The 13,745-nt window shown below is 54.1% G+C and overlaps 1 protein-coding gene across 1 annotated transcript; it reads left to right on the top strand.

Moving 5' to 3' along the window:
* The first annotated feature begins 849 nt into the window (after positions 1 to 849).
* LOC119696319 (olfactory receptor 14J1-like) lies at positions 850 to 2,441 on the top strand. The gene has a single exon (XM_038126020.1). The coding sequence runs from the start codon at positions 1,392 to 1,394 to the stop codon at positions 2,439 to 2,441; it is 1,050 nt and encodes a 349-aa protein (XP_037981948.1). The 5' UTR covers positions 850 to 1,391.
* Positions 2,442 to 13,745: the final 11,304 nt, after the last annotated feature.

Here is a 13,745-nt window from a genome sequence, read left to right as displayed (position 1 = left end):
TCTCAGTCGTGTTCCTCAGTGGGACCCATTAAAACTTCAAGAAACTTTGGAGTTTCCATCTGAATTTGATTTCTTGAGAAGTTTTTTGAAGACTCTCTCAGGGACTGAGTCTGATGAAAACAACACCAAAACCCCAAGAGGCTCATTAAAATCCTTGTGCTGTGTCTGTGCTGCTGAGCTTTAAAGGAACAGCTCTTGCCAGGACCAGCTCCTCTCCCAGCCCAGCAGGGCTGAGGGCTCTGCCTGCAGGCACTGAGGGGAGAGGAGCCAGGCAGAGACAGGCTGAAGGCAATCAGGATTGGGAAGACACTGTGCTGAGACTTCACCTGGGGAAAGATCTCCACAGCCCTCGACACGGTGAGTCTGTGGATGCAGGGCAATGTCCCCTGTGCTCCTGGAGGGATCTCCTGAAGCTGGCACACCCCACAGCCTGGGGGATGTGTCAGGACGGCTGCAGGGGGTGAAGCTGGGGCTGCAGCCAGGGCTGCCCAGGGCTGTCCTGCAGAGCAGCTCCTGCAGCCCTCAGGGCTCTTGGTCAGCCCAGGGCATGTGCCACCTGCCAGGGGCAGCTCTCAGCCTGCCTGGCAGCTCCCCATGGACGCTGCAGGGGAGAAGCTGGAGGTGGAAGGAGCCACCCCCATCAGGGCAGATTCCTGCTGCTCTGGAGATGGTGCTGCATGGCCAGGGCTGCTCTCAGCTTTCTCCTAAAGGCAAGGGAAAGGGGCTGTCAGCTTTGTCTGTGTCACTGAGACTCCTGCTCTGTCAGCCTGGGCATCAGCAGATGTGCCTCAGATCTCCCTCAGAAAGTGCCTCCTCAGCCTCCTCTCCCTACAGACAGCAGCTGCAGCACCTTGGCTTGCAGCATCTCTGTTTGTCTGCCCTGCCCTTCAGGCCCTGCTGCCAGGGAGATGCCCCTGGGCAGTGCCCTGTGCTGGGAGGGGTCTGCAGGGCAGAGCTGAGCCCCCAGGGCTGGGCTGGGCTCTGGCAGCACTGGCAAGGACAAGGCTTGGATAGAGAGAAACAGCTCCCAGTAGGCACAACTCCAGGCAGCAGAGAGCCAGAACAACCCTTGGATATCCCTTCCTGTTCAGGTGCACAGGGAAAGAGAGAAGAGTTTAGAGAGATTGACTTTGAAACTATACCCTTTAAAAACTCCACTTCTTTTTTTCTTTTTTAAAATGCATTTTAAGTGCAATCACTCTGAAATAGAGGGAGGTGTGATGACCAAAGGACACCTGTATGCGATGCAGCAGGTCTGACTGCACTGGGGCGCAGGGACCCCTGTTTTCCCTCTGGTCTCCCCAGTGTTCAACTGAGAGCAATGCTGAAGAGGAAAAAGCAACTCAACAACACAAACTCAAACTGAAAAATCTTTAGGAAAGAACCCTCACATGAAGAGAAGTAATTTTGAGGGGATTCCAAATAAAATACATAGGACTGACTCAAAGAAGTTTTTCTCAGCTTGTCAATGTCTTCTTTCAAAAGTGCACGATGCCCAGAGTAAAGAAATGTCCAACAGCAGCTCCATCAGCCACTTCCTCCTGCTGGCACTGGCAGACACGCGGCAGCTGCAGCTCCTGCACTTCTGCCTCTTCCTCGGCATCTCCCTGGCTGCCCTCCTGGGCAACGGCCTCATCATCAGCGCCGTAGCCTGCGGCCACCACCTGCACACGCCCATGTTCTTCTTCCTGCTCAACCTGGCCCTCAGCGACCTGGGCTCCATCTGCACCACTGTCCCCAAAGCCATGCACAATTCCCTCTGGGACACCAGGGACATCTCCTACTCAGGATGTGCTGCACAGTTATTTATGCTTGTCTTCTTCCTTGGATCAGAGCTTGCCCTCCTGACCGTCATGTGCTACGATCGCTACGTGTCCATCTGCAAACCCCTGCACTACGGGGCCCTCCTGGGCAGCAGAGCTTGTGCCCACATGGCAGCAGCTGCCTGGGCCAGTGGCCTTCTCAATGCTCTGCTGCTCACGGCCAATACATTTTCCCTGCCCCTGTGCCGTGGCAATGCCCTGGGCCAGTTCTTCTGTGAAATCCCACAGGTCCTCAAGCTCTCCTGCTCGCACTCCAGCCTCAGAAAACTGGGGGTTCTTGCTGTTAGTGCCTGTTTAGCTTTTGGCTGTTTATTGTTCATGGTTTTCTCCTATGTGCAGATCTTCAGGGCCGTGCTGAGGATCCCCTCTGAGCAGGGACGGCACAAAGCCTTTTCCACCTGCCTCCCTCACCTGGTTGTGCTCTCCCTGTTCCTCAGCACTGGCACATTTTCCCACCTGAAGCCGCCCTCCATCTCCTCCCCATCCCTGGATCTGACCCTGTCAGTTCTGTACTCGGTGGTGCCTCCAGCCCTGAACCCCCTCATCTACAGCCTGAGGAACCAGGAGCTCAAGGCTGCAGTGTGGAGACTGATGACTGAATGCTTTCAGAAACACTAAACTGGTTTCCAATTTCTGCATACATCTTGTAATAAAAGTCATCTTTGATAGTACTTGTTGGTTTTCATTTTGGAGGTTCTTTTTCATTGTTTAGCTTTTTAAATATTGTCCACAATGAGAGGGCATTGTTTGTGCCATTTATCATTTTGTTTCTCTCCAACTTTCCTGTGACCCATAGACTGTGTCAATGAGGAGCTGTGCCCTTGATGGCTTCAAGTGAAATAAAGAATCTCTAAACAATGTTTTCTGCAGAGATGCCCCCTTTGTTGCCTTCTCTGGAGCTGCAGCAGCAATGTCTGTGTGCAGAGCTGGGGGCAGATCAGTGCTGGCACAGCAGCTGCGCCCAGCAGCAGCAGCACTTGGTGCTGCCAGTGCTGCTGCCGTGGCCCTGCCCCGCTGCCCTGGTGGCCCTGGTGTTGCTGTAGGGCCTGAGTGCTCTCGGGGCCGGGCACAGTGCTGGGGGTGGCAGTGCCGGGGCTGCAGCAGGGACAGGCCATGGGCACTGCTGGGGCAGCGCTGACGCCTCAGGCCAGGCCTGGGGGCTCCAGGCTCCTTGCCCAGGCTCTCTCAAGAACACGCCCAGGCCAAGGCTCAGCACAGAAAAGCCCCGTGAGCAGCCCCAGGGTGGCCGTGGGCAGGCTGGGAGCAAACAGCATGGCTGGGGCTCTGCAAGGGCCCTGGGGCAGACGGGAAGGAGCAGCAGAGCAGGGGCTGATCCATCCCCAGTGTGCTGGACAGCCCAGGGCAGCATCCCAGAGCGTCCTCATGGAGCTGCCAACAACATCCCCCCTCTGCAGCCCTGGCCTCTCCCCCAGCTCCCAGAGGTGCTGCATCCTTGCAGGCACAGGCACGGCTGCTCTGGCTCAGGAGCCCCTGTTTGCATTGCACACAGCAGGCGGGAGCACCCCCATGCTGTTGGTGTGGGGACATGAACCTGAGGGAGCACAAATGCCATCAGCCCCTGGGGCCAGGAAGGGCTGGGGGATGGCAGGAAAGCACTCAGGTTTGTCGTGAACTCTGCAGTCAGCCAGAAAGTTTGTTCCCATGAGCTGGGAGTTTCCTGTCCCACTGCAGATGCTGTTGCTCAGAGCCAGGGCTGCCTGGCAGCCACCCCCAAACTACCCTGAGCATTTCCTTGGCTTCACCTTTGCTTTCTCTCTTCTTCCCTGATCCAGATTTCTTCCTATTGCCCAGCCCTGTCCCCTCCCCTGCAAACAGCCCATCCCTGTTTGCCCTTTCCTCTCTGGCCCCACTCCCCATTGCAGTTCCTGACTTGGCACCATGAGAACGTCCCTGGGGAGCAGGATCATCCTACAAGTGCTGCAGGAATTGTCTGCAGGCTGCTGCAGTGACTCGTGCTGCTCCCTTGCCAGAGGCACCACAGGCCAGGGGGCACATCTGGGCTGCTGTGTCTGCCTGTGGGGCTCCCTGTTCTGGGCAATGAGGAGGGGCTGCAGAGGCTCTGCAGGACTGACAGGATGGGCTTTGGGGCTGGCAGGAGAAGCTGAGGCACCTGGGCTGCTTGAGCTTCTGAAGGGGAGGCCCAGGGCTCATCCTGCCACTGCTCCAAGGGTGGTTCCAGAGAATCACAGAATCAGCCAGGCTGGAAAAGACCTTGGAGATCATCAAGTCCAACCTGTGCCCTGACACCACCTTGTCTCCCTGAGCCTCCTCCTTACCAGGATAAACAAGCCCAGCTCTCTCAGCTGCTCCTCACAGGACTTGTGTTCCAGACCCCTCCCCAGCCTTGCTGCCCTTCTCTGGACACACTCCAGCCCCTCCATGGCCTTCCTAAATTGGGGGGCACAGAACTGGACACAGCACTCGAGGTGTGGCCTCACCAGTGCTGAGCACAGGGGAAGAATCACTGCCCTGCTCCTGCTGGCCACACCATTCCTGAGCCAGGCCAGGAGCCATTGGCCTTCCTGGCCACCTGGGCACACTGCTGGCTCATGTCCAGCCTGCTGTCCATCCGTGCCCCCAGGTCCCTTTCTGCCTGGCCACTGTCCAGCCCCTCTGTCCCCAGACTGTAGCGCTACAGGGGTTGTTGTGGCCCAGGTGCACGAGCCGGCACTCGCTCTTGTTACGTGGTGGTGAAACAGCAGGCCAAAGGCTTCAAACTGAATCCTGACTCGAGCCAGGAGAAGCCATGAGAAAGCTTACAGCTCTTTGTGAGAACAGAGTTCTGCAGTCATTAAAAACAACTTGTTTTCTTTAGAAGGAGCTCCAAGACTGTGGAAAACAGCATGCTTTCCCTGAGAAAGAACTCTAGGACTGTGATAAAACAGCAGCCACCTGTAAAAACTCATTATGCACAGTTAGATAGAGAAATGAAAACCATTTTTACAATCAATTCTTGCTGCATGAACACATGGGGGATTTGGGTGACCAATGAAGACAGGATAATACCTTGTTACTGACCAGTTGGGGATAGACACGGGATGTTCTTAAAAAACCCTATAAAAGAGGACACGTGAAGTAAACTGGAATAGATCCTTTCTTTTTGCATCATAAAACCTGTCCTGCATCCTTCTTTATGGAGAGCCACAGCAACATTGTTAAATCTCACTCTGTTGGATTTGGGTCCTGGATCCAGCCTGTCCAGCTCCCTCTGCAGAGCCCTCCTGCCCTCCAGCAGATCCACACTCACACCCAGCTTGGTGTCATCTGCAGATTTGCTGACAGTGGACTCAGTCTCCTCCTGCTGCTCATCAATAAAGATGTTAAACAGGACTGGGCCCACGCTCATCCCTCGGGGACACCACTGGACACACGCTGGATGTGGCACAGTCCCCACCCCTCTCTGGGCCCAGATATCCAGCCAGTTCCTAACCCAGGGAAGGGTGAACCGGTCCAAGCCACAGGCTTCAGCTTTTCCAGGGAATGCTGTGGGACATGGTGTCAAAGGCTAACGTTCTGGTAGACAACATCCACAGCCCTCCCCACATCCAGCAGGCCCTGGCAGAAAACTCTTGGTGGGCAGGAGCTGGGCAGGAGGCAGCCGTGTGCCCTGGCAGCCAGGGAGGCCAGGAGCACCCTGGGCTGTGTGACCAGGACAGCAAGGACGTGGATTATCCAGGTCACTGGGGCCTGGTTTGGGGTCCCCAGGGCAGGAAAGATGTCTGGCAGCTGGAGCAGGGTCTGGCAAGGGCCTCCAAGGTGGGGCTGGAGCCCTTGGGCTGTGAGGAGAGGCTGAGGGAGCTGGGCTTGTCCAGCCCTGCGGGGGTGTCTTGTCCTTGGGCAGGTCCCGACAGGTCCCTTGGATGGGTGCCCACAGCCGACCTTCCGCCCAAGCCCGGATAGTATCGACGCCTCACCAGTAAATAACGCGCAGGGGGGCTTCTTTGCTTGCTAAGTCCGGAGGAGTTTATTTCAGGAAAGGAATAGAAGGGAGCAGGGGTACAACCCTCCCCGAAGGGCAGCAGAGGCAAATAAGCGTCGACCTTGGGGGGGGTCCGGGTATATATTCGAGGGGGGTAAAGGCGGAGAGTGAGGAGGAGTTAAGGCGGGTTGACAGGGCACGGACCAACGGGAAGGAGGGTAGGGAGTGGTTCAGGGCAGGGGACTAATGGGGAACAGAGGACAACAGAACCTTCTAGAACGAAGGAGTGGGGAGCGGGTGAGTGGCACACTGATTGACAGGTGGGGACTGTCTCATACACACGCCTCCTCCCAAGGCATCCCCGATGCCTCTCTCAGCCCACCTCCCACACAGCCCGGAGCAGGGAAGGCTGAGGGGCTTCTCATCCCAGCCAGGCAGTGCCACCGAGAAGGCGATGGAGAACACAGACCCCCTGTGTGTCCCAGGCAGCTTCTGCAAAAAAGCAGGTGGGAGTTGGTGCCAAGGAGCTGAAAGCTGCAGGTGCAGCCTGCAGTGGAGGAAGCTCAGATTTGCACAAGGCTGCTCAGGGTCCCAGGGGTTGGATGAGGGAAATGGTGGGGGTGGGGACAAAGTCTGATTGATTGTCAGCCATAAAACGTCCAGATGTTCATGTCTATTCAGATTGCATTAGGATGTTATAAGAGCAATATCAGCTGGAAATCACTGATATAAATCTATAAATAGAAAAAGAAAATTAAACAGGAAAAACCAGTATCTTTGCATTGTTTCCAATATAGCAGATTCAGTTCAAATACAATTCTGAAATCTGTCTAATAAACCACAAAAATTTGTAGACCCTAAATGAAATTATTCCCAGGGGCTTGTCTTGTTAGAGTGTTTTGAAATGTTAATGAGCCCTCCAGCACAGGATTCCAGAACTGAAGAGCTGAAGGCTGAACACGCCTCTGGAGAAGTAAAATTCATAATGGAACCTCAAAGTTGCTGAGGCTCCATCCTCATCAGAGCAGGAATGAACAGAAATGGGCACAGCTTTGTGGCTGCCCCAGCTCTGGGATGGGCCCTGGGCCTGGAGCAGGAGCAGCTCTTGAGGGCCCCAAGGCCGGGGCTCTTGTGCTGCCCTGGGCAGATGGGATGGCAGCAGGGGCTGCAGAGCTCTCAGGATCTCCTGCAGAGGAGAGCAGGGCACCCAGGGAGCCTCCTTTCCCTTGGCCAGGCCCGTTCCCCCATGCTGGGGCTGAGTCCTGTGGCAGCTGCAGCTGCTGCTGTGCCCTTGAGAGGGGCTGAGGCCGTGGGGCAGTGCCCAGAGCAGCCTGGCCTGAGCAGAGCTGTGGGGCCAGAGCTGGCTGGGCTGGGCTGGGGAGAGGCCCTTGGTGCTGCCCAGAGCTCAGGGCAGCTGGCAGAGCTTGCAGGGAGCTGGGCTGGGCTCAGAGAGCCTGGCACAGAAACCATCAGTGTCCATCTCAGCCTGGCTAAGCGTGCAGGGGCCAGGAAGAGCACCCCAGGGTCTGCAAGTTCTCTGTGAGGGAGCTGAGCTTGTGAGCCCTTGAGCCCTGCCAAGAGCTGGGGCTGCACCTGCAGCTCCAGAGGAGATGGGACAGATGGGAGCAGAGGGAAATCATTCCTGTTGAATTCTTTCTTGTTTGCTTATACAGGTGACGTGGATCCACATGTAGAGGAGGTTTTTTTGGTTTTTTTTCCGTCAGGTAACACTGGAAGAGTGAAAAGAATATTATATTTTTGCTGAAAATAATATTTTATGCATAATTCACAATGAGAAAAAAAGGCACATATGATCAGAAGTGCATCTGAGTTTTTCAGTGGATGAGAGACTCACTGATGTTCCAGTAGTCAAAGCTGTTCAAATCCTTTCCTCAGGGCTTCCTTGAGATGAGAGATGACCACCAGAGGCCAAGGCCAGCCAGAGCTCTCTGTCCTGGCACCTTTTGTCTGGAAGAACCCCTGCATACAGGGAATTTTTCAGGGGGAATATCAATTTCAGCCAAGGGCAGTGGGAATGAAAGATGGTTCTTTTCCTAGGAAGGAAAGCACAGAGCCCCAGTCCACCAGCGGCTGATGAGAGGCAGCCCTCAACATTCCAAGTTCAGCTGGACCTAACAGGTGGCCCCTGGGAGGCCAAACCAGCCAGAGCTGTTCCATGTCCCCTTGGCTCCATGAGGCCCTGCAGGGTCACAATGTTCTCCTTGCTTCTGAAGTGTCACAATGGCCCCGTGCTTCCATGAGGCCCTGCAGGGTCACAATGGCCCTTTGGTTCCGTGGGAGCCCCACAGTGTCACAATGGTCTCCATGATTCCATGGGGCCTTGGAATGCAGCAATGGTGTCTCGGTTCCACCAAGCCCTGCTGCTTCACACTGGCCCCTTGGGACCATGCGGCCCAGCAGTGCCACAGTGATGTCCTTGGTGCCATGAGGCCCCAGAGTGTCACCATGATCTCCACAGATAGGAAACCACGGAGTCCCAGGGTTCAGACCTGCCTGTTCTGGCAGCTTTGTCTGGGAGCAACCCTTGGATGTTTGAAATGTTGCATGTGAAATCCCAATTTCAGCCATTTGTGCCTGGAGGAGAATGCCAGTTCTCTTCCATAGAAAGGAAAGCATGGAGTTTGGAGTTTGGAAGGCAGGTGAGAGCCAGCCCTCAGAAGGCCCAGGCCAGCCAGACCTGTCTGTAATGGCAGCTTTTGAACAGGAGCAATCTTTGGATACAGGACTCAGGGAGGTGGAATCCCAATTTCAGCCATGGGCACCTGGAGAAGAAGGATGGTTCCTTTGCATAGGAACTAAAGGGTGGAGCCCCAGTTTTTCAGGGCAGAAGAGAGGCGAACACCAGAGGCAAAGGATAACAAGAGCTGTCTGCCCTGGCAGCATTTGTCTGGAAGAAACCCTTGCATATAGGAATTTTGGAGGACAAGTAGCATTTTTGGCCTGTGCTGGAGGGAAGGTTCCTTTCCATAGGAAACAAAGTTCAGAGCCCCAGGGCTTGATGGCAGGTGAGACCCAGCTCCAAGGAAGACAAAGTTAACCAGACCTTTTGTTAATGGCAGCTTTTGTCTGGGAGCAATCTGTGGATATTGGGAATTTTGGAGACAGTATCTCACTTTGGCCATGGATACTTGAATGAGATGGGCAGCTCTTTTCCATTTGAAAGAAAGCCCAGAGCCCCAGGGTTTCAGGGGCACATGAGAAGAGACCCTTGACATGTCCAGTGCAGTTGGACCAGTCAGGCCAAGCCAACCAGACCTGCTCCCTGTTCCCTAGGATTCATGGGGCCCTGCAGTGTCACAGTGGTGGTGTCATATTGGATCCTTGGTTCCATGAGGCCCAGATGTGTCACACTGTCCTCTTGTTTCCATGGGGCTCCATAGTGTCACAATGGTCCCTTGCTTCCATGACGCCTTGCAGTGTCACAGGAGTCTCCTTGGTGCTGCAGTGTCACAATGGATCCTTGGTTCCATGGGGACTCACAATGTCAGAAGGGTCTCCTTGGTTCCATGAGGCCCTGCAGAGCCCCTTGATTCAACGAGGCCTCCAAGTGTCATCATGGCCTCCAGGATTCCATGAGGCCCCGCAATGTCCCAATGGACCTTTGGTTCCATGGGGTCCTGCACTGTTCCATGGATCCTTAGTTCCATGGGGCCTGTAGTGTCACAATGGACTCCTTGGTTCCATGGTGCCACACAGTGTGACAACTTCCCCTTGGCCTGCCAAGACTCCATAGTGTCACAATGGCTCTCTGCGTCCATGAGGCCTATCGTGTCACAATGGTCTCCATGATTCCATAGGGCCTTGCAGTGCCACAAAACATCACTGGCTTCAATGACCCTCACAGTGGCACTATGGTGGCTCCACAAGGCCCTGAAGAGCCACAATGGCCCTTTGGTTTCACAAGGCCTCCAAGTGTAAAAATGGCCTCCATGGTCCCATGAGGCCCTGCTGTGCCACAATGGCCCCTTGGTTCCATGATGCCCCACAGTGTCACTATAGCATTCGCAGGCAACCCCCGACGAGGGGAGAGAATGATGAGGAGGACTCCATTCTACCAGAAGGCAAATTAATTACTTTGTTATATTATAATATTCTATATTATATTACACTATATTACATTACATCTAAACTGAATCTGCCAAGCACTCAACTGCACACCCTGCACAGAATCCCATGACTGTCAGCCGACAGTCCCGACACACACACACACTTGGTGTGTGACAGGCCAAGGAAACAAAACACCATCACTTTGGGTAAACAATCCCCATATTGCATTCTACTTATGCACAAAAACAGGCACAGCAAATGATAAGAATTTTTTTCCTTTCTTTGAGGTTCAGAGAATGTGAATCTCAGAAATATTCTTGGGAAGAGTGGTGCCTTGCTTTTCTCTGTAAGGAGAAATGTGGCTATACGTCACAATGGTATCCTTGGTTCCACAGCGTCAGAATGTACCCTTCATCCCATGGGCACCCACAGAGTTCACTGCAGTCCCCTTGATTCCACCAGGCCCTGCCATGCCACATTGGCCCCTTGGTTCCAGTGGGTCCCAAAGTGTCCGAAGAGTCTCCATTGCTCCATGAGGTCCCGCAATGTCACTGTGCTCCCCCTGGTTCCACAGGGCCCCACAGTGGAACAATGGACTCTTGGTTCCATGAGGTTCCTCACTCACAAGGGTCTCCTTGGATCCTCAGTGGCACAGTGGTCCCTTGGCTCCATGTGGCCACGCTGTGTCACAATGGCTCATGGTTCCATGAGGCCACACAGTTTAACAACAAACCCTTGGTTCCACGAGGCCTTGCTGGGTCACAATGGACTGCTGGTTCCATGAGCTTTCACACTGTACACTGTAGTCTTCTGGGTTCTGCAGTGTCACCATGGACCCTTTGTTCCATGAGTTTGGACAGTGTCACAGCTGACTCCTTGGAACTGTGAGTCACCAAATCTCCGAAATATCAGAATAAAGCTCCTTAACACGGATTTGCTATTTCAGAGGGTATCATTTATTCAGGCCTGAGGTCCGGCATGGGATAACTTCTAATCTTACATGGACATGTAATTCTACCAGGGTGTTGCTCATATACAGTCACTAAATGCCAATTACAATTCACCCATTTCCATAAAACCCAGCCCAAGTTCCCAGATTCAGTCCTTGTTTTCTCTGTCTCTGCACCCTGGAGCCAGATGTCTTCTTCTTCTCTTCCAACCATCCTTGCTGGGAAAGCAGCCCCTGCATGCCTTGTTCCTGTGCTGAAAGGTCACAGGCAGGGTAAAAATGGAATGAAGCCTTTTGGTATCAGCCCAAGGCTTTGTGTGGGCAGGCAGAGGCAGGCAGGAGGCAGAGCTGTCAGCAAAGGAAGGGGCCAGCCAGGTGGGGCAGCCGGGGCATGAGGACAGCCTGCAGGGACAGAGGCGCAGGGCAGGGACACCGTGGCACAGCCTGGGCTGCACAGGGCACAGGCATGGGCAGCAGCTGCAAGGCCCTGACAGAGCCAACCTGGGCAGCACTTGGGCCATGGCTGCCGGCCCTGGGCCTGAGGCAGGAGCAGGAGACAAGTGTAATAAATGTATCAAATTCGTGCTCATGTAAATATATATGTACTTGGGGAAATATATATATTGAATCACACTTTAGAATATGTTACAGAAAGCATCCAGGTTTTTAGAAATCTCACACAAGAGCTGAGAAACCGGTTACCTCACTAGATTGTAGCACTCACAGGTGTTTAATGAATAGGAGTCCAAATTAGCAAGTGAAGGGAGTAGCTCCTACAGGAGTTCTGAGTGAGGCCTGGAGAGCAAAAGCCATCATCGGCCAATAACAACTGTAGATAACCAAGAACAACTCATCTCCCTTAACCCGACTAGCACGTGAATTCTCAGTTCCAGTAACTCGTATTTTACATGTATCTGTTCCCAGACGTGTATTGTCTATCCCAAAGCAGCTTTGGCTGAGCAGGAGTCAGAATTCCTCCAAAACCAGAGAGAGGACAGAGAGCTACATGAATATTTGAATGCTTCCCTGGACACTGTTCTGTCTACTCGAAGATAGAATTCTTCTAACACCGGACAGGGGATAAGGACGGCATGAATATTTGGAGAAAGAGAAAGAAACAAAAGAAACCTAGCTCCGGGCAGAAAAATAGTATAAAACCGAGGCTCACCAGACGGACTGTGTGAACTCACCAGCTCTGATTCGAGAGGGGGTCAGAACTGTGTTCACCCAGAGTCGAGTCCTGGGCTCAGCCCTGTTCCTTTGATTTGTGGAAGGCATAGATTGTAGTCCCATTAGTGAAAGAAAATTTATTTCCGGTTTTGTTAACTTATAATGTGGATTTCTCAAATTAATAATTTGGCCTAACCTGGATGTTACATATAACAAAAGTGACCCTTGCAGGCCTGGGGCCTCATTGCCTCCTTGGCCCTGCTCAGCAGCCTGGCAGGGGCCGCCCCATGCTCCTGCCCTTGCCATTGCACATCCCCACATGGCAGTGCCCATCCCGGGAAGAGCCCTGAGCAAGGAGGGAGGGACAGCATCTGCCTGGCCAGGGGCTGGGGCTCAGGCCTTGGCCCTTTGCACTCCTGAAACACATCCAGCTTTGCTCAGCACCACAGACACCTTGGCCTTGTTTGTGCCCAGCTGTCATCACTGCCTCCAGTGTTCTGCTCTAACTGGAACCTGGGGATCCTTTCTCAGTCGTGTCCCTCAGTGGGACCCATTAAAACTTCAGGAAACTTCACTGTTTCAATTCAACTTGGAGTTGTTGAGAAGTTTTTTGAAGACTCTCTCAGGGACTGAGTCTGATGTAAACAACACCAAAGCCCTGAGAGTGTCATTAAAGTTTTCCTAGTCCAGTGATGGAGAAAGATTTCAAAGAGTTTGTCAGAAATACACATTCCTATTTTAAAAGATGTATTTTATCACATTTCTCTTCAGATCAGAGGTGATTGCAGCATTCTGTGATTGATGTTGATCCAGGGCATCTCCTCAGGAGCTCTGGCTTTTCCCTTGTTGTAGTTTTGAAGCAATCTGAAACTCCTGAGTTTCCCCACTGCAAACAGACACACTCCTCAGGTGTGTGCCAGCCCAAGGTGCCCCCAAAGCACTGCAGAGCTGCCCTGGGCCAGCTGTGAGGGTGGATCATCAGCCCAACCTGCACTGGGCACTGCAAGGGGCTGTGGCCATGGGCACTGCCCTGACCCCACTGCTGGGTTTGGCTGCCACGGCAACCGTGAGCCATTAAACTGTGCTTGGAAACACTGGGCAGGACTGGGACATACTGGGGAACACTGGGAACGCTGTGGGAGACACTGGGACACACTGGGAGTGACACTGGGGAGGACTGGGACAACCTGGGGACACGGGGAATGCTGAGGGGGAATCTGGGTGGACTGCAAGGGTAAACACTGGGACATACTGGGAGTGATATTGGGAGTTATACTGGGGTAAATTGGGGACACTGGGAAACCACTGGAGAAGACTGAGGGGAACTGGAAGGGACTGGGAATGAAGTCAGGTGTATTGGCAGGCACTGGAGGGGCGCTGGCGTTGCACTGTGCTTTACCGGGGATGAACTGGGCTGTGCTGGGAGGGACTGGAGGAGGGTGAATGTGCGCTTCCCGCCGCCACCGCCTCCTTTTTTTTGAGGATCCCGCCAATCAGCGCCCGCAGCCAATCAGCGCCGGGATCAGGGCCTCGGGGGCGGGGCTTAGGCCGGGCGACATATGTTTGGGTTCTTGCATACAACTCCCGTCATGCCCCGCGGTCCGATTGAGCGCCATTGGAGCCGGGACTACAGCGCCCGTCATGCCCCGCGCTCCACAGACCGCCCCCCCCACCCCCGGGTATCCGCCCCCCATCTGTCCCATAAGTGTCCCCCAGACCCTCCAGGATCCCTCAGTGCCCCTCAGCGCCCGTTCGGGACCTCCCAAAAGCGTCCCCGGATCCTCTGAGTGCTCCC

Source organism: Motacilla alba, unplaced genomic scaffold, assembly GCF_015832195.1.
Source record: "Motacilla alba alba isolate MOTALB_02 unplaced genomic scaffold, Motacilla_alba_V1.0_pri HiC_scaffold_28, whole genome shotgun sequence".
NCBI classification, from domain to species: domain Eukaryota; kingdom Metazoa; phylum Chordata; class Aves; order Passeriformes; family Motacillidae; genus Motacilla; species Motacilla alba.
This window is presented reverse-complemented; position numbering and strand designations above follow the sequence as displayed.

Excerpts from the sequence above, each read along its gene's own strand:
- LOC119696319 (XM_038126020.1), top strand. The coding sequence starts at position 1,392 with ATGAAGAGAAGTAATTTTGAGGGGATTCCAAATAAAATACATAGGACT.